Below are 23,368 nucleotides of genomic sequence, written 5' to 3' on the forward strand. Positions count from 1 at the left end.
CACTGAATTCTGGGTTTTCACTTAGTAATAGTTCCAAAAGAAGAAAGTATAGTATACAATATTTTCCCTTCTTGCTTTCAAGAGGAAGATTCTATGCGTATATATGTTATGAAGGAAAGAACTGAAGAAGTTAAATATGGTTTGATCCAGATAGTTACTTCAGTTGTCCACTTGACGCTGTGAGTAGGAACAACCCACTTTAAATTTTTATATTTTTAAAACAAACACACATAAAGCGGTGCCTGGGTGGCTCAGTCGGTTGGACAGCCAACTTTGGCTCAGGTCATGATCTCACAGCTCGTGAGTTCAAGCCCCACGTTGGGCTCTGTGCTGACAGTTCAGAGCCTGGACTCTGCTTTAGATTCTGTGTCCCCTGTCTCTCTGCCCCTCACCCACTCACACTCTGTCTTTCTCTGTCTCTCAAAAATAAATAAGTATTTTTAAAAATTTTAAACAGACACACATATTTAATTTTACAGTGTGCATGCTTAATGAAAAGCCCTGGAAAACATTGAAAAGCCCAAAGAAAAATAGTACACACAATTCCATCAACAAGAGATGACCAATATTCATATTTCAGTGAATATTCTGGTAAGGTGTATACATGCATAAATACACACACATGTGCCTGCATGCAGGTGCACACACTGGACACAGCTCAGTAAATTTAAGTGAGAATATTATTTTTAAAAATAAGGATATGAGCATATTAACTATAATTAAAATAAAAAGCCTGATTAAAAAAAAATAAGGGTAGGACCAGCAACTTATTTTTCTCAAAATATTAACTGGCCAGGTTCTTCCACACAATATCTGTCCAATAAGTGTTGAATAAAATTTTTGTTGAATAAAGCAGGGAAAAAATTTTTCTGCATTAATGAATTAGATTACCTGACCATTAAAAGCTTTAAAAAAAAATAAGCAATAAAAATAAAGTAAGGGCAGAAATGTGTGATCTCTATATAAAAGACCTAAAATTTGACCTCAAAAAAAAAAAAAACCAAGACACAATTTCTGCAAGATTTTCCTTTCCATTTTAGTGCTAGCTTTCCTTTTTTAACCTTTCAAAAGCCTCCTAAACCCAATTGCGCTGCCTCTCCAGCTCCACTTAATAATAAACATTTCCTATTCCCACTCTATTTCATGTAGTCATTTGTGTTGGAGAAATATAGGGGGCAAAGACTATGTATATTTCTACTCAGGTTACAATATCACCAGTATCACCAATCCAACTGCAGTCTTGCTAAAGAGTCTTCTACCATCTTTTCTAGAATCAACAGTTTATATTCCAGAGGCAGAATACAAAATAGAGGAGCATGTTGGAGAACTTTTGATTCCTGTAAGGCGGTCTGGAGATTCTAGCCAAGAACTGATGGTCATTTGCTCTACACATGAAGGTATGAGGCTTTGTGGGGTACAGATACCCAGGAATAAGATTCTTAGGATTGTGGGGATGTGGGGAGTAGCTGAGTGGTAAGTCAAGTGCTTCGGGAGGACTGGGAAGCCTGGACCAGCCCCTGCTCTGTGCCCTGCTGCTTGACAACTTTGTAACCACATGCAGGTGCCCTAACTCCTCTGGAGCTGGTCTCATCAAACAAGGATAAAATTTTACTCAAAATTGGGATGAAAGCGAATGTTGTGACTACCTCATGAAGTTTTTTGAGGGTCAAATGAGATATTTTATGCAGGAATAGTTTAAATATGCTGGTGGAAAATATAAATAAGGGATTCTTAATTTTAATAGCTAGCATTGCATTGAAGAAACAACGCAAAGTAGTCCATATGTCTATTCAATCTCTTCTCTCTCCTCACCCCCAACAATTAAAAATACTCCCTAATAATGGGCCCGGGTGTCCTCACACCTCAAAATAACATTCCATTCTTTCTGACCTCTCCACTTCTATACAGTCAAAATTGAATTGTCCTCTGTCCAATCCCTCAAAGTCATATTTTCTCACTCATTAGAACTATGTAATAAGCAAAAAGGATGGACCTATAAGAAGACCATGCAGATGAGAAGAATAAGCTGTAAAAATAAACTACATTTTTCTATGTTCACACTAGTAGTTCACCTCTGACACCAAATGTGTGCGGGTTTTTCCCACACCAAACAATTCTCCAGTTTCTATGCACACCAGCTGAGTACCCTAAAATTCAATTCTGATGCCATCTACCTGGAGATAACACAGACCCCAAAGGGTAAGAGCTCCATCCCGGAAGACTGCCTCCACTTCAGACACCTATGTCAAGTTTAGGCTGTTAAGGTTGTTACCTGTGTTTCTCAATTACTGGGTATCAATTAGAAGTTCCCACCACCCCTGTTTGTGTTTCTAGAATTTTCTAGAACAGCTCACAGAACTCAAGAAACCATTTACTTATTAGATTACATGTTGTAAAGGACACAACTCAGCAACAGCAGATGGAAGAAATGCACAGGCAAAGTATGTGGGAAGGCAGAGCTTCCTTGTCCTCTCTGGGTGGGTCACCTTCCCAGCACCTAGACATGTTCGGCAACCCAGAAGCTCTCTAACTCCTTTGTTTAGGGTTTTTGTGGAGGCTTCATTACATAGCCATGATTGATTAAATCATTGGGCATTGGTGATTAAATTTTCTTCCAACTCCTCTCCCCTCCCTGGAGGTTAGGGAGTAAGGCTGAAAATCCCAACCCTCTAATCACTGGTTGGTTTCCCTGTCAACCAGTCTCCATCCCAAGGCTATCTAGGAGCCCTCACCTCTAGTCATCTCTTTAGCATGCAAAAAGACACATCACTTCAAAGATTCTAAAGGTTTAAGGAGCTTGCGTACCAGGAAACAAGGACAGAAACCAAATATATATTACTTATTATGTCACAGGCTAATTTATTCAGAGCTCACCATAGCAAGGGGATCAGCCACCATCACTTGCATTTGGCAGAGACTCAAAGGCAGGCAGAGGATTGAAATGCTTTATTGTGGAAAAAAAGGAAGCTATTCCTTGATTAGAGGCTGTTGGCATAAGGAGGCTGGGGGTCTGCATATTAGATTAAGGAAGTATATTTGGCTTTCTCTGGTTGGTCCTAAATCGGAAGCCCGGGCAAAAATTAGAGAAGCTGGCAGTTACTAACTCCTGACCATTTGAAGCCAATTGTTACAGTGGTAGTGGTTTCACTTCATCGACTGGTTGCTGCAGAGAGATGGTGGGTCAGATTCCTATTTTTATATATGGTCTGACCACTCTCTGTTCATATATCCAATCTGTCCACATCTGTGCTCACACTTGCTAAACATCCAACAATGCACAGCACAGCCCCCACAATTAAGAATTATATACCCAAAATATTAGTAGTGCCAAGGTTGAGGAGAGGAATGAGAATAAGTTCTCCTCTGCCCCGAGGACAAGGAATTTGGCAGTAAGCAGATAATTCATTTTGAGATTTTCAAAGCCAACTACAAGGACAAGCCCCTGTAGTACATCTTCACGATCTTCATGTTTGTGTTCAGCTGTATGTCTAGAGATGAACTGCCCTGTCGTCTATTCTGTAACTAAGACTGCCCTCTTGAAGGGATCAGCTGCACTGCCAGCTACATGTAACTTCAGAATCTCTTACGTTTTAACCTGCTGTTCCCCCATGTGGGAAGTGAAAAGCAACGAGAAGAAATAATAAGGTGAGACAGCCTTTGAGGTCCTTGCCAGGTGATCCCTGGAAGGCTATGCTTCTCTTTCTCTCCCAAGTCCACACAGGGCTCTGGTTGAAGTCTTACAATGAATGAGGACCTGGGCGTACAGGGGAGTGGCTGTAGGTGGGCCAAGAAGCTGATGGAGAAAGTACACTCATTCTCTGCTCCACGCTTCCAGATTGGCTTCTGATACCAGTGGCATATTCTCTGTCCACACCCATACTGTCTGGAAGACAATGATTCTAGAGTTTCCCAGATGTAAATAAGAGGAATGAGGTGGTAAAAAGCCCAACTTGGAAGATCAGTTGCAATTGCTAAGTTGGAAGAGACTGCCAATGTCTGCCTATCCCTCTACTTCTGGAACGAGCTACATTGTAGAAAGACAAGCAGAGCAAACTAAGAAGTTCAGAAGATTTGGCAGTGAGCCAACTAAAATAAGGGGATGCCTCCCCCCAACATGGGAGAAGCTACACCCAGATCTAGGTTCCCATAGAACTCTTCAATGGGACCCAACTTCCAATAAGGTCTCTAGGTTCAAGACTGGGAGTCCCAGAAAACTTTCTACCTAGCTGGCACACAACTCAGACTGCTCTGCACCTGAATCTTGACCCACACAAAAGACAATTCTCATTCTTTCAGAAAAAAAAAATATTTTCTTCCATTTTGAGTTTATTTTTGTGAATGGTGTAAGAAAATGGTCTAGTTTCATTCTTCTGCATGTTGTTGTCCAGTTCTCCCAGCACCATTTGTTAAAGAGACTGTCTTTTTTCCATTGGATGTTCTTTCCTGCTTTGTCAAAGATTAGTTGGCCATACTTTTGTGGGTCCAATTCTCTATTATATAGAATAGAGTCTCTATTCTATTCAATTGGTCTATGTGTCTGTTTTTGTGCCAATGCCATGCTGTCTTGATGATTACAGCTTTGTAGTAGAGGCTAAAGTCTGTGATTATGATGCCTCCCACTTTGGTCTTCTTCTTCGATATTACTTTGGCTATTCAGGGTCTTTTGTGGCTCCATACAAATTTTAGGATTGCTTGTTCTAGCTTCAAGAAGAATGCTGGTGCAATTTTGATTGGGATTGCATTGAATGTGCAGATTGCTTTGTGTAGTATTGACATTTTAACAATATTTATTCTTCCAATCCATGAGCACAGAATGTTTTTCCATTTTTTTGTATCATCTTCAATTTCCTTCATAAGCTTTCTATAGTTTTCAGCATACAGATCTTTTACATCTTTGGTTAGGTTTATTCCTAGGTATTTCATGATTCTTGGTACAATTGTGAAACTCCACACCCGAAAAACAAATAATCCAGTGAAGAAATGGGCAGAAGACATGAATAGACACTTCTCTAAAGAAGACATCCAGATGGCCAACAGGCACTTGAAAAGATGCTTGTCACTCCTCATCAGGGAAGTGCAAATCAAAACCACACTGAGATATCACCTCACGCCAGTCAGAGTGGCTAAAATGAATAAATCAGGAGACTATAGATGCTGGAGAGGACGTGGAGAAACGGGAACCTTCTTGCACTGTTAGTGGGAATGCAAACTGGTGCAACCACTCTGGAAAACAGTGTGGAAGTTCCTCGAAAAATTAAAAATAGATCCTATGACCCAGCAATAGCACTGCTAGGAATTTATCCAAGGGATACAGGAGTGCTGATGCATATGGGCACTTGTACCCCAATGTTTATAGCAGCACTCTCAACAATAGCCAAATTATGAAAGAGCCTAAATGTCTATCAACTGATGAATGGATAAAGAAATTGTGGTTTATATACACAATGGAATACTACGTGGCAATGAGAAAGAATGAAATATGGCCTTTTGTAGCAACGTGGATGGAACTTGACAGTGTTATGCTAAGTGAAATAAGTCATACAGAGAAAGACAGATACCATATGTCTTCACTTTTATGTGGATCCTGAGAAACTTAACAGAAGACCGTGGGGGAGGGGAAGGGGGAAAAAAAGTTACAGAGAGGGAGAGGCAAACCATAAGAGACTCTTAAAAACTGAGAATAAACTGAGGGTTGATGGGGGGTGGGAGGGAGGGGAAAGTGGGTGATGGGCATTGAGGAGGGCACCTGTTGAGATGAGCACTGGGTGTTGTATGGAAACCAATATGACAATAAATTTCATATTAAAATTTTTTTTTAAAGAATAAAAAGGCCAGGGTTTTCCCCTTGGAGAACAAAGCCCCGGTGTTCATGATCACATCCTGACTCTTGCACATCCTTGTGGAACAAGAACTTATAAATCTGTATGTGCATTTGAGTGGCATTGTGGTATTTATCTTCATCTAATCCCCACAGATACTTAAAAGTCTCAGGGGATGAAAGTTTAGTTTGGTCTTTTAAACCTTATAGAAGTCTCATTAAAATAAATCCTTACCCATTCTTATTTTCATGAATAAAATACACATAAGCTCTATAAACAGTGGAATGGAAAGCAAACTCATGCTTTGTACATTAGTAGGAATTCACAAATATTAGAACTGTATTACACTTACAGATGTAGATGAAATGAGTAGATGAAATGAGTGGCTAGTTTTATGTTGTACTTTGATGGGGATGTCAAGTTCCCACCATTAAAGTTTCAGTCTGCCATGGCATTGCCTGAACTTGCTACCTGCCCGATTTGTGCATCATCAGTATTCTCACACAATGATACGGGGGCATCGTACTTTAAAGAAATTCTTGGGGTGCCTGGGTGGCTCAGTCGGTTGAGCATCCTACTCTTGATTTTAGCTTAGGTCATGATCCCAGGGTTGTGGGATCAAGCCCCACATGAGACTCCAACCTGAGCATGAAGCCTGCTTAGTATTCTCTCTCCCTGTCCCTCTGCCCCTCTCCCCTGCTTGCACTAAATAAGTAAATATTTTAAAATTTTATTTGGGAGAAGAAGAAGAGCTGAAGGAATAAACTCTCTCGATGAGTGAGAACTATTACTCCCTAGAGAAATGTCTTAAGCTCAAAGATACCTTGGGAAAGGATGTGTGCAAATTAGTTCTTGGCCCTGTTTTATTGTCAAGATAGATGATATCCATCTTTTTCTTCTCATTAGTTACATCCTTGTTAGGAAACTGCTCTTACTGGGAGAAAAAAAAAAGGCAAATGAAGAGCAAACCACAGAACCTAAAACCAACATCCCAGGACTGGTACTGAAACATCCTGTGGTTTTGGTCAGCCCCAAGTCAAATATGTTGAGGTTTTTAAATGATCAACTTTCTCCAGTTGTAAGGGACTATGTGGTAAGCCACAAGCCATGGCCCAGCCCCACTTCTCTGATTGGTTTGTTTCTCTGGGTCATGTTAAAGAGGAGGCAGAAAGCAAATTATTCTGAGCAGGTTCCAAGTACATCCGAACAAAAGACCTTCTCTTTTTTTTCTTTAAAAAAATATTCTGGGGACACCTGGGTGGCTCAGTCGGGTAAGCATCCGACTTTGGTTCAGGTCATGATCTCACAGTTCGTGAGTTCAAGCCCCTCATCGGGCTCTGTGCTGACAGCTCAGAGCCTGGAACCTGCTTCAGATTCTGTGTCTCCCTTTCTCTCTGCCCCTGCCCTGCTCACACCCTGTCTCTGTCTCTCAAAAAGTGAATAAACATTAAAAAAAAATTTTTTTTTTACTTCTGTTTCTTTGAGTATAAGTATGTTTGTAGTTTATAGAAGTTATACCTTGCATTTTGGGGGGGGGGGGGTCCTTTGGATCATTCAGAAGTTCCTTAACTGTAGGCTTGCTGGGGGTAAACTCCTTCAGTTTTTCGTTTATCAGAACATGTTTTTATTTCAACTTCCATCTTGCAATTCTAGGTTGACGGTTATTTTCTTCCGGCATTTTGACACTTCACCATCTTCCAGCTCCTTGTGCTGTTGTTGAAAAGCTTGCCCATGGTCTAAAGTCATCTTTGCAGTGATCTGTCTTTTCTATGCGTTCAAGATCTCACATTTGTTTGGCTGAATCTGTGAAAGATCTGAGGGCTTTACTTGAGGATGCTTTCCTCCAAGGAGGATTTGTGTTGCTTCTTCCAGGATGTAAGAGCAGCGCTGACCCAGAAACACTCCTGCTCCCCTGCATCCCCAGACTTAATTGTACAGTTTCAGATTCTGCTCTCTGATGGAGCCTCGGCCCGGGGCCCAGTGTCCCCTGAAGTGTGAGGCTGCACTCGCTGTCAGGATGACACCAGCTTCCGAGTGGGATTCCCTTCTCTAGCTTTATGGCATTTGGGGTTTGGGGGCTGTAAGATCTTGCTTTTGTTTTATTCTGGCCCTGGTGATTTTCTTTATTCCTATGAGCATAGAAAAGTTAGAATACTATTTCCTCTAGATGATTTGTAGTGGGAGAGCACCCCGGTACACCCCAGTAGTCAGCCAAACTACTGGTAACTCTTCTAGACTCTTCTAGACAGAGCTTCTGGTGCTGCTCCAGCCCAGCCTTTCCCAGCCTTCCTTTCATTCCACTTGCTCCTGCACCTCCCCCAATCATGGACCCTCCTGGGCATGAAATGAACTGTGCCTGGGGCTTCTGACAATAACCTGCTTCAACCAGGAGTTAAATGCTGCTTTTCTAAAGAAGAGTGACTTTCTGTCTTGCTGCCCTATTAAAAAAATCTATGTTAAATGAAATTTGTATGTTTAAAAGAATTTACAATTAAATACTGTAATAACTAAAGATAATGTGGGGAAGTAAAAGATGCCCCATCAGGAGATGAATATTTTTACTTATGGAGAGTCAATCAGGGAGTTCTCTACCTCAATTTTCTCATTGATAAAGTGCCCTAGCCACCTCAGAAAGTTATCAAATACTGTAATATAGTGATTCAATTAACCTGTAGTGTAGTTTCTTCATAGAACTTTCTCTGACTTTAAGTACCATCTATGATTTTTATAAAGCAAATGTACTATGTAGCTGCAGAAACTAAGCCATATAGTCTCTGTAAAGAAACATTTTTTTTTTAAATAACTTCATAGATTCTCCCACTCCTAGTGATGTCTGAACAACAGACATATTATAGGAGAGCCTTCTCTAATGTTCCTTGCAAGAATGCTATAGAACAACCACTGGTCAAGTGGCCTAACAAGAGTTGAGGCTCGGTTGCTAAAGCATCTTTTTGAAAACAACCTGGAACCACATTCATGCTCCTTGGACATGCTTTATTATTAAAAAAGAGATATGTACAGACTATTGCCAAGGAACCTGATCTTATAACTCAGGTTATATTTGATGTTCTCAGAACAGAATTTTCTCTCTTAATTCCTGGGGATCTTAACTTACTATCAATAAAACAGAGCTTTAATTTTTTTTAACTAAAATAAATACCAGTATTCTCTCTCCTTGCCTGTTACACATAACTGATCATTGGTTTTCCAAAGTTAAATTTCCAGAATCCTAGGAAGAATGGACCACTTAAATAAACTGAATTTTTTTTATTAAATGAGATATAAATTAGACTACCTTTCTCTATCAATGCTTGTTGTTTTAAAATTTAAAAAAAACGGGGCGCCTGGGTGGCTCAGTCGGTTAAGCATCTGACTTCAGCTCAGGTCACGATCTCACGGTCCGTTAGTTCGAGCCCCGCGTCGGGCTCTGGGCTGATGGCTCAGAGCCTGGAGCCTGCTTCCCATTCTGTGTCTCCCTCTCTCTCTGCCCCTCCCCCGTTCATGCTCTGTCTCTCTCTGTCTCAAAAATAAATAAACGTGAAAATTTTTTTTTTTAATTTTAAAAAAACATGCTAAAATATATTGTTTTACTTTTGGTTTGAGTCGAGTTTCACAGCCAAATGATTTTCAATAGCAATTATATTTTAATCTTTCATTGAACCCAGAAAGCTACCTAATTACACGAATGTCTATTTCACCAAGTGGATCAGCCAGCTGAAAAAATTGAACAGAAAGGGGAAAAATCCCAATCACTTTTGTTTTATGAACTATGATAAATCCTTATTTGACTATTCACTAGACAAAATATATTGAGAAAGAGATTTCATAAAGACAGCTGCTATTTAATAAAGATAGCATTAGATACTTACTATGCAAGTCCAGTGTATATCTGCTTTTGGTATTTATCCTGAGGAGCTAAATGTGCAGTTTCTGATAAGGATGTTTTCTCACTTTAGCTGTCATATCAACAGTCTGCATGCCAGACAACTGGGGAAAATTTTTAAAAAGTGTATTCTCCAATGTACAATCCCTTTTAAACTTTGGGCTCTTAAAAAAGCATCTCAAAGGTTGTTTTTTAATCTGATTATTGAAAGAGTTTATTGCTTTTCCCCATTTTTTGTGTATATCCTGAAGGCTAAAAAGTCTCCCTAATCAACAGAGTGTCTCATTGTGTTCCTGTGAACTTTCTGTGTTGTAGGCACTTACCTCTCTATTTAGTTGGGGAGGGCCTCTCTCTAACACTTCTTGATAGCCCTGTCTCTGACACTCTAGGAACCAGCCTCTCCTTCCTGACTTGGCTCACAGAGCTCTTCCAAGCATGGAGTTCACAGGACTGAAGTGGGAGGGAACATCATGAAGGAATAAATTTCAAACCACAGGCTGGAACTGGAGCTTGGCTGGCTTCCCCAGGAAATGACAATCCCCCAGGATAGCTATCCACACCTAGAAGTTACTGCCCTCTGCCTTTGTAAACATGTTTTATTTCCATCAATCCCTCCAGCTCTAACCTTTATTTTTAGGTTCCCAGAATTAAAAAAAAACAGTAAATTTGCTACTACCTGATAATTCTAAAACTTATGCTATTGAAAAATCATCCTGAAACATTTTGTGAGTTAGTGCCCTTCCGAGCAAAACCTATGAAGTCAATTTAGGAATCTTCTTCACTTTCTGACAAGCTGTGTGTATACATGAAACACACATTCATCGATATCAACTTATATTTATATCAATGCACATTGGCAAGAAGGCAGTGGACATTGGTGTTAGCCTGTATATATGCATATACCATAGCCACAAATAAGAAAGACACCTGCAAAACTAGAATGTCCAGTTCAGAAGCTCACTGTCATATCCCCATTGCTTCTTATTAAGGAGAAGTGTGGTGAGAAATATTTATTCTTTTCAAAAAGTGCTTATTTAATATATTGAGTAATGTTACAGTCTTTATTCTACCTAAATCTGGTCTGCCTAAGTCATTTAAATTACTGTAACTACTTTTTACTCTTTTAGCTCTAAACCTGTTGTGTTGATATTTTTTTTAATACTGCAGAAAAATATACTGACTTGAACTCTTGGTGGGGATTATAAAATGGTACAACGGCTATGGAGGTAGAGAGGTTCCTCAAAGAATTAGAAATAGAACTGCTATATGGTCCAGCAATTCCATTTCTGGGGATATATCCAAAGAAGTTGGAAGGAACTGAAAAGATATTTGCACACCCTTGTTCATAGCAACATTATTCACAGTAGCCAAGGTGAAGCAATCCAAGTATTCATGGACAAATGGATGGATAAACAAAATGTGATTTATATGTACAATAGAGTATTACCCAGCCTTAAAAAAGAAGAAAATTGGGGCACCTGGGTGGCTCAGTCAGTTAAGCATCCGACTTCGGCTCAGGTCATGATCTTGCAATTCGTGGGTTCGAGCCCCGTGTTGGGCTCTGTGCTGACAGCTCAGAGCCTGGAGCATGCTTCGGATCCCGTGTCTCCCCTCTCTCTGCTCCTTCCCCACTTGCACTGTGTGTGTGTCTCTCTCTCAAAAATAAATAAATATTAAAAAGAAGAAGAAGAAAATCCTATCACATGCTACACCATGGATAAAACCTTGAAGACATTGTGCTAGAGGAAATAAGACAGTCACAAAAAGGAGATAAATACTGTGTAATTCCACTTACATGAAGTACTTAGAGTTGAAAATTCATGGTGGTTGCTGGAGACTGAGAGGGGAGGGGAAAGTGGGGAGTTGCTATTTAATGGGTATAGAGTGTCAGTTTTGTAAGATGAAAAAATTCTAAATATTTCACAATAATGTGAATAAACAACACTATTGATATGTACACTTAAAAATGGTTAAGATGGTAAATTTTAGGTTATTTTTATTTTACCACAATAAAAAATTGCACTAATTCCCAGAAATCCTACTCCTAAGTATGTCCTCAAGAGAAATAAAATTATGTACCCATTCAAAGACCTGTACTAGAATATTTATAGCAACATTATTCAGAAGAGCTAAAACTGGAAAACAACCCAAATTATCAAGTGATGAGTAGAAAAATAAATTGTGGCATAGTCATACTGAATAGAATACTATTCAGTAATAGAAAGGAAAAACAAAAACCTGATGAATCTCAAAAACATTGCGCTAAATGAGAGAAATCAGACACAAAAGAGTAAGAACTGTATATTTCATTTATATGAAATTCTCATAAAGGCAAGTAAATCTGTAGTGACAGAAAACAGATTAGTGGTTTCTAGGGCTGGGAGACAGGGAAGGAGAAGGATTGCCACAGGTATATGTCATCTTTTATGGGTGGATAAAAATGTTCTGTATTATGCTTGTGGTAATGGCTACATGACTGTATACATTTGTCAAAACTCATCAAATGGTACGTTTAAATTTGGGGATGTTAATATATGTAAATCATTACAATAAAATTTAAAACACAGTGCATCTAAACTGAAATCTTCCAATCAATCCTGTACTTCCTCTAAAATAACTAGTAATTTTGTGGCTGCATTTTGGTGCCATGCAAGGAACTCTAGTCAAGGCGTGAAGAGTCAGATTACGTAGACAGTACTCTGTAGCTCTGTGGCTATGGGAAGGGGAGAGACAGGAAGACATCTGTACCACGACCATGGCATGGACTCTCTGATCCTAATTTCTCTGCATTTCAGTGTTCCCATCTGTAACATGAACGAATTAAGCTAAACCAAACCTAGTATTTTGTGATCCTTCAGTTTATTTAGCCCCTAATTTAACAGAACTTATTCAGTATGTACCCTATTTAAAGACCACTAACTGTGAAATAACTGTTCTGAAAGCCTTCTAAGTACAATGTTAATAACTATGATTGTCAGAGGTAAGTATGATTTATAATTCAGATAGCATTGTGCTCCATGCCGTTACCTAAAAATAGTTTGAAGAACCAGTGGGGAACAGGTTTCCTACTTGGAATTCCATTTCTTCTCACCTTCTCTGTTCCATCTCATATTCCTACAGGTTCTGCCTCAGGCTCCATTCCTTCAACTGCATTATCTTTCTCTGACTACGTCTCCCGTCCAGAAGATGGCGCCAGCATCCTCCACTTTGACAAGGATGAGGCTGAGAAAAGCTGCCGGGTCTTGATCATCGATGACTCCCTCTATGAAGAGGAGGAATCCTTCAGTGTTTCACTGAGCCTGCCAGTGGGAGGGCGACTGGGAGCCCAGTTCCCCATGACAAAGGTGGTTATCCTGGCTGATCCTAATGATGGTAAGTCCATTTCCTGCTTTCAACTCTTTTTTTTCCCTAGGTAACCTGCATGATTCCTTTTTTTTTTTTTTTCAACTTTAGCTAATTAACATATAGTGCAGTATTGGGTTCGAGAGTAGAATTCAGTGGTTCATCATGTCACATACCCAATGCTCATCACAATAGTGCCCTTTTTAATACCCATCACCCAGCTAGCCCATCTTCCACCCACCCCTCTCTGTCAACCCTGTTTGTTCTCTATCATTGAGTCTCTTGTGGTTTGTTTCCCTCTCTTCTCTCCACCCCCTTTCCCATATGTTCATTTGTTTTGTCTCTTAAGTTCCACATGAGTGAAATATTTCGTGTTCGTCTTTCTCTGACTGACTTATTTCACTTAGCATAAATAGATCTATGTCATGGCAAATGGCAAGATTTCATTCTTTTTGATGGCTTAGTAATATTCCATTGTGCGTGTGTGTGTGTGTGTGTGTGTGTGTGTGTGTGTACCACATCTTCTTTATCCATTCATCAGTTGATGAACATTTGGGCTCTCTCCATAGTTTGGCTATTGTTGATAGTGCTGCTATGAACATTGGGATGTATGTACCCCTTCAAATCTGTACTTTTGTATCCTTTGGATGAATACCCAAAGATGCAATTGCTGGATCATAGAGTATTTATATTTTTAGTTTTTTGAGGAACCTCCATACTGTTCTCCAGAGTGGCTGCTCCAGTTTGCATTCCCACCAACAATGCAAGAGGGTTCCCCTTTCTTCTCATCCTTGCCCATACCTGTTTTTTCTTGTGTTGTTAATTTTAGCCATTCTGACAGATGTGAGGTGATAGCTCATCATAGTTTTGATTTGTATTTCCCTGATGATGAGTGATGTTGAGTGTCTTTACATGTGTCTGTTAGCCATCTAGATGTCTTCTTTGGAAAATGTCTATTCATGTTTTCTGCCTATTTCTTAATTGGGTGTTTGTTTTTCAGGTATTGAGTTTGATAAGTTCTTTACAGATTTTGGATACTAATCTTTTATCAGCTATGTTGTTTGCAAATATCTTCTCCCATCTTGTAGGCTCCCTTTTACTTTTATTAACTCTTGGCAATAACTGCCTTATTATTACATTGTCCTTCAACAGTTGAGAGATAAATCTATTTGATGTTCCTTTCTCCAAAGACTGTGAGAGGCTTGTCAAATACATAGATATCACCAACCCCAAGAACAAAAAAATAATTCAGGAAGATAAAATATTTGTGTATGAATTTATTAAAAAAAACAGCCTAAGGATGTGACCCAAGACTTAGAAAGAAGCCAAGAAGAGGACCAAAGTTAAGTATCTGATTCTCCAACCTGGACTGCCCACAGTGACCCTCATCTTAGCAGCATAAGGGGGCTTGCTCATAACAATAAGTACATGATTCTTCAAATGGTACAAGGGTACCATGGAGCTCCCATGTCTAGGCATCCAGACTTTTCTTCCTACCCTATGTGACAAAAAATTTGGCTCTAGTTCCAGGGTATCCCAGCTGAAATTTGGCCAGAGAAGAAGGGGTCTCCTTACTCCTCAACACCAACCCCATGCCCCAGATGTGACACAAAGTATCAAGCCCAATATTATTTTCCTAGGTTTCAATTGCCCTTTCTACAAGAGGCACTTTCAAGAGAAAATGTTGATAAAGCCAGGAGCAGGATCAGACTATCTAATTACCAGTCTCAGACTGCTTCATCTCTCAAATATGCTTCTGTCAGGATTTGAGCGGCCGTGAGTTGCTGTGTTCAGATCTAGGCAAGATTAGATGGCATTCTGAGGCTGGGCATTACCACCTCTCCAGGTGACGTTGGTCAGGTCAAGCTATCTGGAGCTCAGTTTCCCAATCCATAAAGTAAGGAGGTTTAAATGTGTTATCTCTAGGGACCCTTCCAACTCTAGAATTTGATGTTTCTTTTTTTTTCCCAAAGTATGTATGTATGTATGTATGTATGTATGTATTGAGAAAGAGAGTATGAGTGCATATGAACAGGGGAGGGGCAGAGAGAGAGGGGGAAAGAAAATCTCAAGCAGGCTCCATGCTATCAACACAGAGTCCGATGCAGGGCTTAATATCATGAACCTGTGAGAGCATGACCTGAGCCAAAATCAAGAGTTGGATGCTTAACCAACTGAGCCACCCAGGCGCCCCTAGAATTTGACGGTTCTTGAAGTCCTTCTTAAGGTTTTAGTTAATCATTACTCATACCTATAAAATGAAATACCCTATAGAATATTTGAGTATTTTTTAACTGTTGTCATGAACTTAAAAATTTGTGTTAAAATATTGCTCCTAAAAAATCAGGTAAAATGGCTAATCACTGAATTTGAATGGCCTTCTGATTCAGGCTACCCATTTTGTTTTCTGTTTCTCCAAGGCTTCCTCCAGATAAATAAATTTCCTATTGTTTGACTCATGCTATTTTTTCTACCTGGGTTCTAGGAGATCCCCCAAAATAATATCTGTACACTATATAGTTTTTCATGCTGTAACATTTTCTAAGCATATAATGAGTTACACTTTGATAAGGAAGTACATTGCAATTTTACCCACACATTTAGGAAGAAATTTTTCTTAAAAATCATCCTGAAAAACTAAAGCAAAAGTAAAGAATAAGATTGTCCCGGGGCGCCTGGGTGGCGCAGTCGGTTAAGCGTCCGACTTCAGCCAGGTCACGATCTCGCGGTCCGTGAGTTCGAGCCCCGCGTCAGGCTCTGGGCTGATGGCCCAGAGCCTGGAGCCTGTTTCCGATTCTGTGTCTCCCTCTCTCTCTGCCCCTCCCCCGTTCATGCTATGTCTCTCTCTGTCCCAAAAATAAATAAAAAACGTTGAAAAAAAAAAAAAAAAAAAAAAAGAATAAGATTGTCCAACCTTCAATGATTCTCTTTTTTTTTTCCCAGTGAGAAGTATATTTCTTACAACCTCTTTCCCTAACACTTTTTAAGAGTTTATCAAAACACCAGAGTGTCTTGCAAAACTACAAATACCAGAGATGAGCATAAATGATCCAACAGACATCAGAGCTAAGCAAGAAATTTCACAGGGGTCAGAACGGACTATGACTTTGTTGGTGTGCTCAAAAGTGAGTTTACTCTTGGACCCAACTTATGGAAGAGCTTGGACCGAGCTTCTTAACCCAAATCTCAGTGTTTGTGTGTACAGTAAGAAATGAATAACTGTCAAAGGGGTGGACATTCAAGTCTATTGATCAATATGGTAGGCTGAATAATGGCCCTCAAATAAGTCCATGTCCTAATCCCTCAAAGAGAAATACTTTCTCTTTGAGTCCTGACATATCCCCACTTACTTTTTACTTTAAAACCTTAGTAGTTTCAAAATGTTTTTTTTTAATTTTTGAGAGAGCACAAGTGGAGGGGGAGCAGATAGACGGGGTGACAGAAGATCTAAAGTGGTCTCTGTGCTGACAACAGTGAGTCCGATGTGGGGCTTGAACTCACAACTCATGAACTGCTAGATCATGACCTGAGCTGAAGTCAGACACTCAACTGACTGAGCCATCCAGGTACCCCTAAAAACCTTAGTAGTTTTAAATCTTACCATGTTTAGAATGGAGAAATGGTGTCACTCTCCAATGCTAAATATAAAAAGAAAGGGAAAAAAATAGAACAAAAAGGAAGAAAATTAACACAAAATCCAGTATATGATACAGTTGTTAACTTACAGTATTGTTTGTAATGATTTTAGTAGATTCTTAAGTAATTAAGTCATTCAAGAAACATTTATAGTGACCTACTGTGCACTTAGCACAGGACCACAAAGTCAAATAAGGTCTTTCTCTTGCCTTCCTGTCACATCTGACTTGATCTCTACTTAGACTTCTCAAAATCATGACATCTTTTGAATGGGGAAACAGTCATGTACAGAAATAATGGAAGATTTTTAGTTCGGTATAAACAATCTTAATCGCTACATACTTTTCTGAGCAAGTCACTGTTAGTAATGGTTGAATCCAGGAAACTTGCATTCAGATCCTTTAACATTTATTGATGACGGAGCACTTTGCTAAGCTTAGAAAACCCCAGTACCCACTCATTAAAGGAGACTACATGGGCAACGACCTTATAAGCAGGAAATTGTTTGATGTGCATCTTAGCAATGCCATCAAGCCACAGAACCACCTCTATCTAGCCTGGGCAAAGACTGTCGGGAGTTCTGGACTCTCAAGGTCCATGGTCAGAATACTCTTCCTTTTAACATGGCTAGAAATGGGCAGCCCATTCTTTCTTCTGGCTGCTTTCTCTTTTCTAGGTCCCACACAGAGTAAACTTCATAAAGCAATTTTGCTACAGATGTGACCATACTAATCTAGCCCCACTCTGCTGAGGCTGCACAGTCACGTTCCCTGTAGCCCCAGATGGACTGTACTGAGTAAGTGCCCTAAAACATCCCAATTCCACAGTCAGAATTAATGATATTTCAGCAAAGGTATTCTGTAAAATTCTAAGGTGTGACTTCCTCCCCTTTCAGGTCCCGGCGGTGGCGCTCAGGTAACAACTGCCCCTGAATGACTGCTATGGGTGCTTCTTCCACTTTAGTCACTAGACTAAAGGTATTCAGAGATTTTGCCATTCATGATGCTACTGGTTCCTTTGAATGGTACCATTTTACCTTCTCCTTGAGAAGTAGCCACGTGTGCCTACCACGTGATTATAATCTTTTGGAATACTGATGTTAAATGACAATTCCTCTAATTCAGTTTTTAAGCACTAAACTTTTATCAAACTCTAATGTGTAGTCTATCTCAGGCAGTAATATAGTTGTCGTTTCAGTCAGGAATAACAAGTGTCTTACAAAATTGACGATTTGGGAAAATATTGAGCAAAGTGCACACTCATTTTCCAGGGTTAGGATTTTGTGTGTAATTTGCCATAGTCTGGGCACTTGTTAAGAACCAATAATGCTTTCTTTGTTCAGACATGTCGAGTCCATCATCTTGTAGCAGAAATAGGTTTTCATTTAGGCCAACTATCCAGCAATCTAAAGATGTGGCCAAGCCAGTTGAAGGAAAACTTTTTTTTTTTCTAATTAGAATTGGAATGCAATGGGTTTTTTTGTTTGGTTGGTTTGGGTTGTTTTAGATAATTTTTTTAATTGACGTATAGTTGGCGCATAATGTTACATTAGTTTCAAGGGTAAAACATAGTGATGGTCAAGTCTATATGTTATGATGTGCCCACCACAAGGGTAGCCACCATCTGTTACCATACAACGCTATTACAATACCAATGACTGTATTCCCTGTGCTGTACCTTTTAAGGGATGAAATGTTGTTATTCTATTTAGCTAGATTCTGAGAAGTGTTTTGCTTCCTTAAACAGAGATCAAATATCCCCTTGTCAGATGGGTCACCTACAGGAATACCTTTGTAAAGGCAACTACCATGGAGTAACGCTAAGAAAAGAAATCATTCAGGAGCAGAGGCAACTGAACCATCCAAGATCCTGGCCCTGCACTACCACAGAATCCCTTATAAAAAACAGCAACTGATGAGGGCAGATACCACAGAGTATGGCCAATAAGTATTAGCTAAATGAATGCGTGATAGGCTTCAGACCCTAACTTCCACTGGCCCTGTACCAGGGGCAGGAGGAAACTGAGGACACTTTTTTTTTTTAATGTTTATCTATTTTGAGGGAAAGAGAGACAGAGTGTGAGTGGGGGAGGGGCAGATAGAGAGGGAGACAGAATCCGAAGCAAGTTCTAGGCTCCAAGCTGTCAGCACAGAGCCGGATGTGGGGCTTGAACCCACGAACTGTGAGATCATGACCTGAGCAGAAGTCAGACGCTTAACTGACTGAGCCACCCAGGAGCCCCCTGAGAACACTTTTAATTAGCAAATTGTGTCTGTTTTATATTTAAACACTTATAGCAGGTTCCTGTTTTCTACTGAGGATGTTTCTTTCAGTTTTTATGATGTGATTTGAAAACTTGTAATCTGCTACAAAGAAAGAATTGATGTCCAGTTTCATAGAGGGCTGTTAGTTTTGTCCTGAGGCAATAAGATTTGTATAACATGCATAAAATTTGCCTATAAAGATTGCCACATAGATTAGTATCTTTATCATTGAATGGGTATTGAACAGAATGATGACAGATTTAAGAAAACATTGTAAAGAAAAATTGTGTAAAGAAATTGCATATAAACAAGGTGTCATTTTGGTGAAATCAGCACATCCAACTTTTTTTTTTATGTGGTTAATACTGTTGCAAGACCAAGATAAAGTTCAACACATAAATGGTTTTAAAACCTGAAAGACCTTTTTCTGTGCTGTAAAACTAGGAAACCATTCAGAAGAAAGAGTATCACTGTGCTGTATAGGCTTGTTCATATTACAATACAGTTGCCACAGGCTTCATAAATAGAAAAAATTATTTCAGTTCTTTTTTTTAAGTTTTTTAATTTATTTTGAGAGAGAAAGAGAGAGAGTGAGAGAGAGAATCCCAAGCAGACTCCCCACCATCAGCACAGAGCCCAATGTGGAGCTTGAACCCACAAACCATGAGGTCATGACCTGAGCTGAAATCAAGAGTCAGATGCTCAACCAACTGAGCCACCCAAACACCCCACTGTTTTTGTTCTTAAACTTGGGTGCCATAGTTCACTTTTTGCAGCTTAAAGTCTCGTAAGATGTATTTTTTTGTTTTGCACTGATTGCCACTGTTGTCTTGCACATATCTTTCTGGAAATGCTTACTACATTTGACGTTGTGACCACTCATTTTTCTCAAAACTCTCTGCTCTTGATACTCCTGGTTCCCCCTTTCTTGCCACCAATCCGTTTTTTCATTCATCTGTCTGTCTGTCCTTCCTTTTTCTTTCTTTCTTTTCTTTCTTTTTTTTTTTTCTCTTTTGCACTTTTTCCCCTCTGCCAGTTTCCCTAAAGGTTGATTCCGCCACTACAATTCTCTTTATTCATCCATATTGGATGATTATATCATCTATACAGGATGGACTCCAACTTGTGTGCCTAACACCCTCAAATCTTATCTCGAGCCCTGATTCTTGAACTCCAGATTCACACATTAAACCTTTCTAGACCTGTCTACTTGGATATCCCATCAGATGTCATCATCTTGCCCTCTCTTACTCCTGGTCTAGACTATTTCCCCCCCTATATTCCCAACTAAGTTATCGACAGTTCCACTCCCACACCCCCAGGGCATCCTAGAAGCTGCCTACATCCAACCACTGGGTGCTGCTCAGGACACTTACCCCATTCATCTCCCCCTTCAACCTTCATACTAGTATGTACTTCAAACCATGCTCATGTGTCACCTGGTAATTGCAGTAGCTTCCTACTTGGTAACGTTAACTCTTCCTTCAATCTGTAGCTCACACTGAAGTTAGACAGATGTACAGAAAACAACAGCAAAAGCCAACCACCTTTCCACTGCTTAAAATCGGTTCCCACGTTCTATAGAGTCTAAAAAGTAAAGACTCATTTACTTCAAATTGATCCAAGTCCCTGCAGTATCTGGCTTCTACCTTCCTCTCTAATGCATTCCCAACATCCCTTTACTCTCATCTCATATATCACTAGGAAACAAAGGCTTGTATTTCTCCCCAGACACTAGGCTTCTTCAGGCTTATATGCCTTTTTCCGTATTAGCCACTCTGTTTGGAACATTCCTCGCAGCTTCCCCATTGGTCCATTCTCCTTCATCCTCAGATCCAGCACAGCTTTATTCCTCCCAGGACTCCTCCTTTGAGCCTTGAGGTTGTGCCTTCTCTTGTCCAAGCACGCAGGGGTCAGCTGATTGAAACTGGTGTGGCTGCCCTCTTATACCAAAAATACCTTGAGGGCAAAAAATACCTACTCCTCTATATCCCCATTAGCTACCACAGTGCTTAGAGCACAGAGGGGATGTTCAGTAGGTGTTTAACTGAACAAAACAAAATTGAATTTGACTTTGTGAGGCCTGATATTAAAGAACTCATATTGACTCATAGGCATCACCTCTTTCTTTCCTAAGAATTCAGAAATCATTTTAAATAAACTGTTCGAGAATTCTTCTAGAGAGTAAGCTTACCAGTTTGCTTCTGGATTTTATTTTCTCTGCTGAGGCAACTGAAAAGACATTTTCCTACCTTCCATCTTTTGACATCTATCCTGTTCTGAGGGGTTTCTCAATGTTTACCAATAGTGCTCTGCCACTTCCTCTGAAAGTCCTTTCTGGATCTTGTCATGAAATTTCCCTGAATCTGGACATTGAATTCCACTGAATTACATGCCAGTCATATCTCTTATAAGCGCTTCACTTCCCAACTTGTCATACTCCTTTTCCCTATTTCTGTTTAAAGGACATTCTCTTTGAAAGGAGATAAAAACACATCTATGGCTGTGGAATCAATTTAACGTAAGTGTGCTGGGGTCACAACCATCATTTTCTTTGAAAGGAGATAAAAACGCATCTACGGCTGTGGAATCAATTTAACGTTAAGTGTGATGGGGTCATGCTCTCATAATTGCCTACCCTTAAGGATTACTGCCATCACCTCAGTTCTTTAGACAGACCTAGGACAAAGATAACTGGAGACACTGCTAGGCAACGCAGAGGCGGTCTTTTCTCCATTTCAACAAATCTCCTGATGCGCCATACACAGAGCATCTCAGGAGGGTTTCATTATTTTTCTTCCAAGTGGCACTATCCTCCTCTTACATCTTACATCTGACTATATTCCTAGAGGCTTGGCACATTTTTTTTTCTGCATAGCGACATATGTGACCCAAGTATGTTTTTTCTTTCTTACCTCTTGCCCTTCCCTGTACATAATACAGAATAAGTTCTGTGCTAAAATATCAGATCACTTTGTCCCAACCTAAAAAAAAACAAAAACAAAAAACAAAAAAAAAAAACCCTTTGTAATAAGTTCAAAATGTAACAGAAGTGAGTTAAAATGATTTTTTTGACAAATTCTTCAGTACTTGTAATACACCAGCCTCCGTGTCACTGAGGGTACGCTTGTACTATAGTCCCTGACCCTGAGAAGTGTGTAAGGTTGTCATAAAAACACAGAATAGCGTGTTAGCTTGGTAGCTTTAACATTTTAACTTTTTACAGAGGTCATAAATCAAGAGAAGGAGTTCTTTTTTTAATTTTTTTAACATTTATTTCTTTTTGAGAGACAGAGAGAGAGCGCAAGCAGGGGAGGGGCATAGAGAGAAACACCGAATCTGAAGCAGGCTCCAGGCTCTGAGCTGTCAGTACAGAGCCCGATGCAGGGCTCAAATTCACGAACTGTGAGATCATGACCTGAGCCAAAGTTGGATGTTTAACTGATTGAGCCACCCAGGCATCTTAAGAAAAAGAGTTCTAAGGAGACCGTTTGGGAAGTAATGCGTGTCCTGTACAATATAGAGGACACAGTGAATTGACGTTTGGCTCTACCTGGAAAATCACAACGGAGGAGTCAAGCTGGTTGGGTGCTCTGATGGATGAGCAAAAAAGAGGGGCTGCTTCAGGATTAGACAGTATTCCTAGAGTTTGTCAAGGCAACAGTTGCAGAAAGGTTGCCATGGACCAAATGTGAGCCAGGCACACAGAGGAGAGAGCCAGAATGAACTCGTCTTAGGTCTTGTCTGCAGGCGCCATCTAGAGGGGTGAACGAGCCTAAGCAGAAGCACTGCCAATGCTAATGGACTGAGGAATGATTAAGTGACCCACAAGAATAGAGATGCAACATCCTCATCAAGGGAACAGCAAATGAGAAATACACAACTACGGGAGTGAGGGCTCTCTAGAGAACACACAAAAGTGCCCGTGAGAAAGAGAATCAGTTTTCTTCCGTCGTCTAAGACCAGAGCATGTGATCACCATGATGATAGCCACTAAGAAAGAACTTCCCTGCTCCTTTTGCCTTTCCTCCCTCTGTCCTGTCCCAAGCTTGGAAGTATCTGAAATATTCATCGGCAGCAATGGGGAGATGGCTTGAAAAGTCTAGGCAGGAAGAAAAGACAGAATGCACCCCCCCTCTTCTGTGAGCGCAGTCCTCCCATCTACGGTGAGCCCATAGCAAGGGTGCCCCACCCCTCAGGCACAGAGCTACTCAGAACGTTAGGAAGCATGGGGTAAAGAATGCCGAATTTCTTGAGTAAGTTAAATATGGGTTCCCAGAGCAGGTAACTCTTAATCACATTCTTAAAGAATGAGTAGAAATGTGTGAAATCAGATATTTGGGAAGAGAGTTCCAGCTCAGGAAAAATCACCAGCAACAGTGAAGGCCCAGAAACACACAGTGTGTTGGGTATGCAGTGAGCTG

The 23,368-nt window shown here is 40.1% G+C and overlaps 1 protein-coding gene across 1 annotated transcript in view; it reads left to right on the forward strand.

The window, feature by feature from the left end:
* FREM3 (FRAS1 related extracellular matrix 3) overlaps positions 1-23,368 on the forward strand; it is a 94,888-nt gene that overhangs the window by 65,811 nt on the left and 5,709 nt on the right. Inside the window, exons 5-6 of the mRNA XM_058721278.1 lie at positions 1,272-1,397; positions 12,823-13,074. Coding sequence (XP_058577261.1) covers positions 1,272-1,397; positions 12,823-13,074 — 378 coding nt within the window. The remainder of the gene's footprint in view (positions 1-1,271; positions 1,398-12,822; positions 13,075-23,368) is intronic.

The sequence above is a fragment of the Neofelis nebulosa genome, chromosome 3 (genome assembly GCF_028018385.1).
Source record: "Neofelis nebulosa isolate mNeoNeb1 chromosome 3, mNeoNeb1.pri, whole genome shotgun sequence".
NCBI lineage: Eukaryota > Metazoa > Chordata > Mammalia > Carnivora > Felidae > Neofelis > Neofelis nebulosa.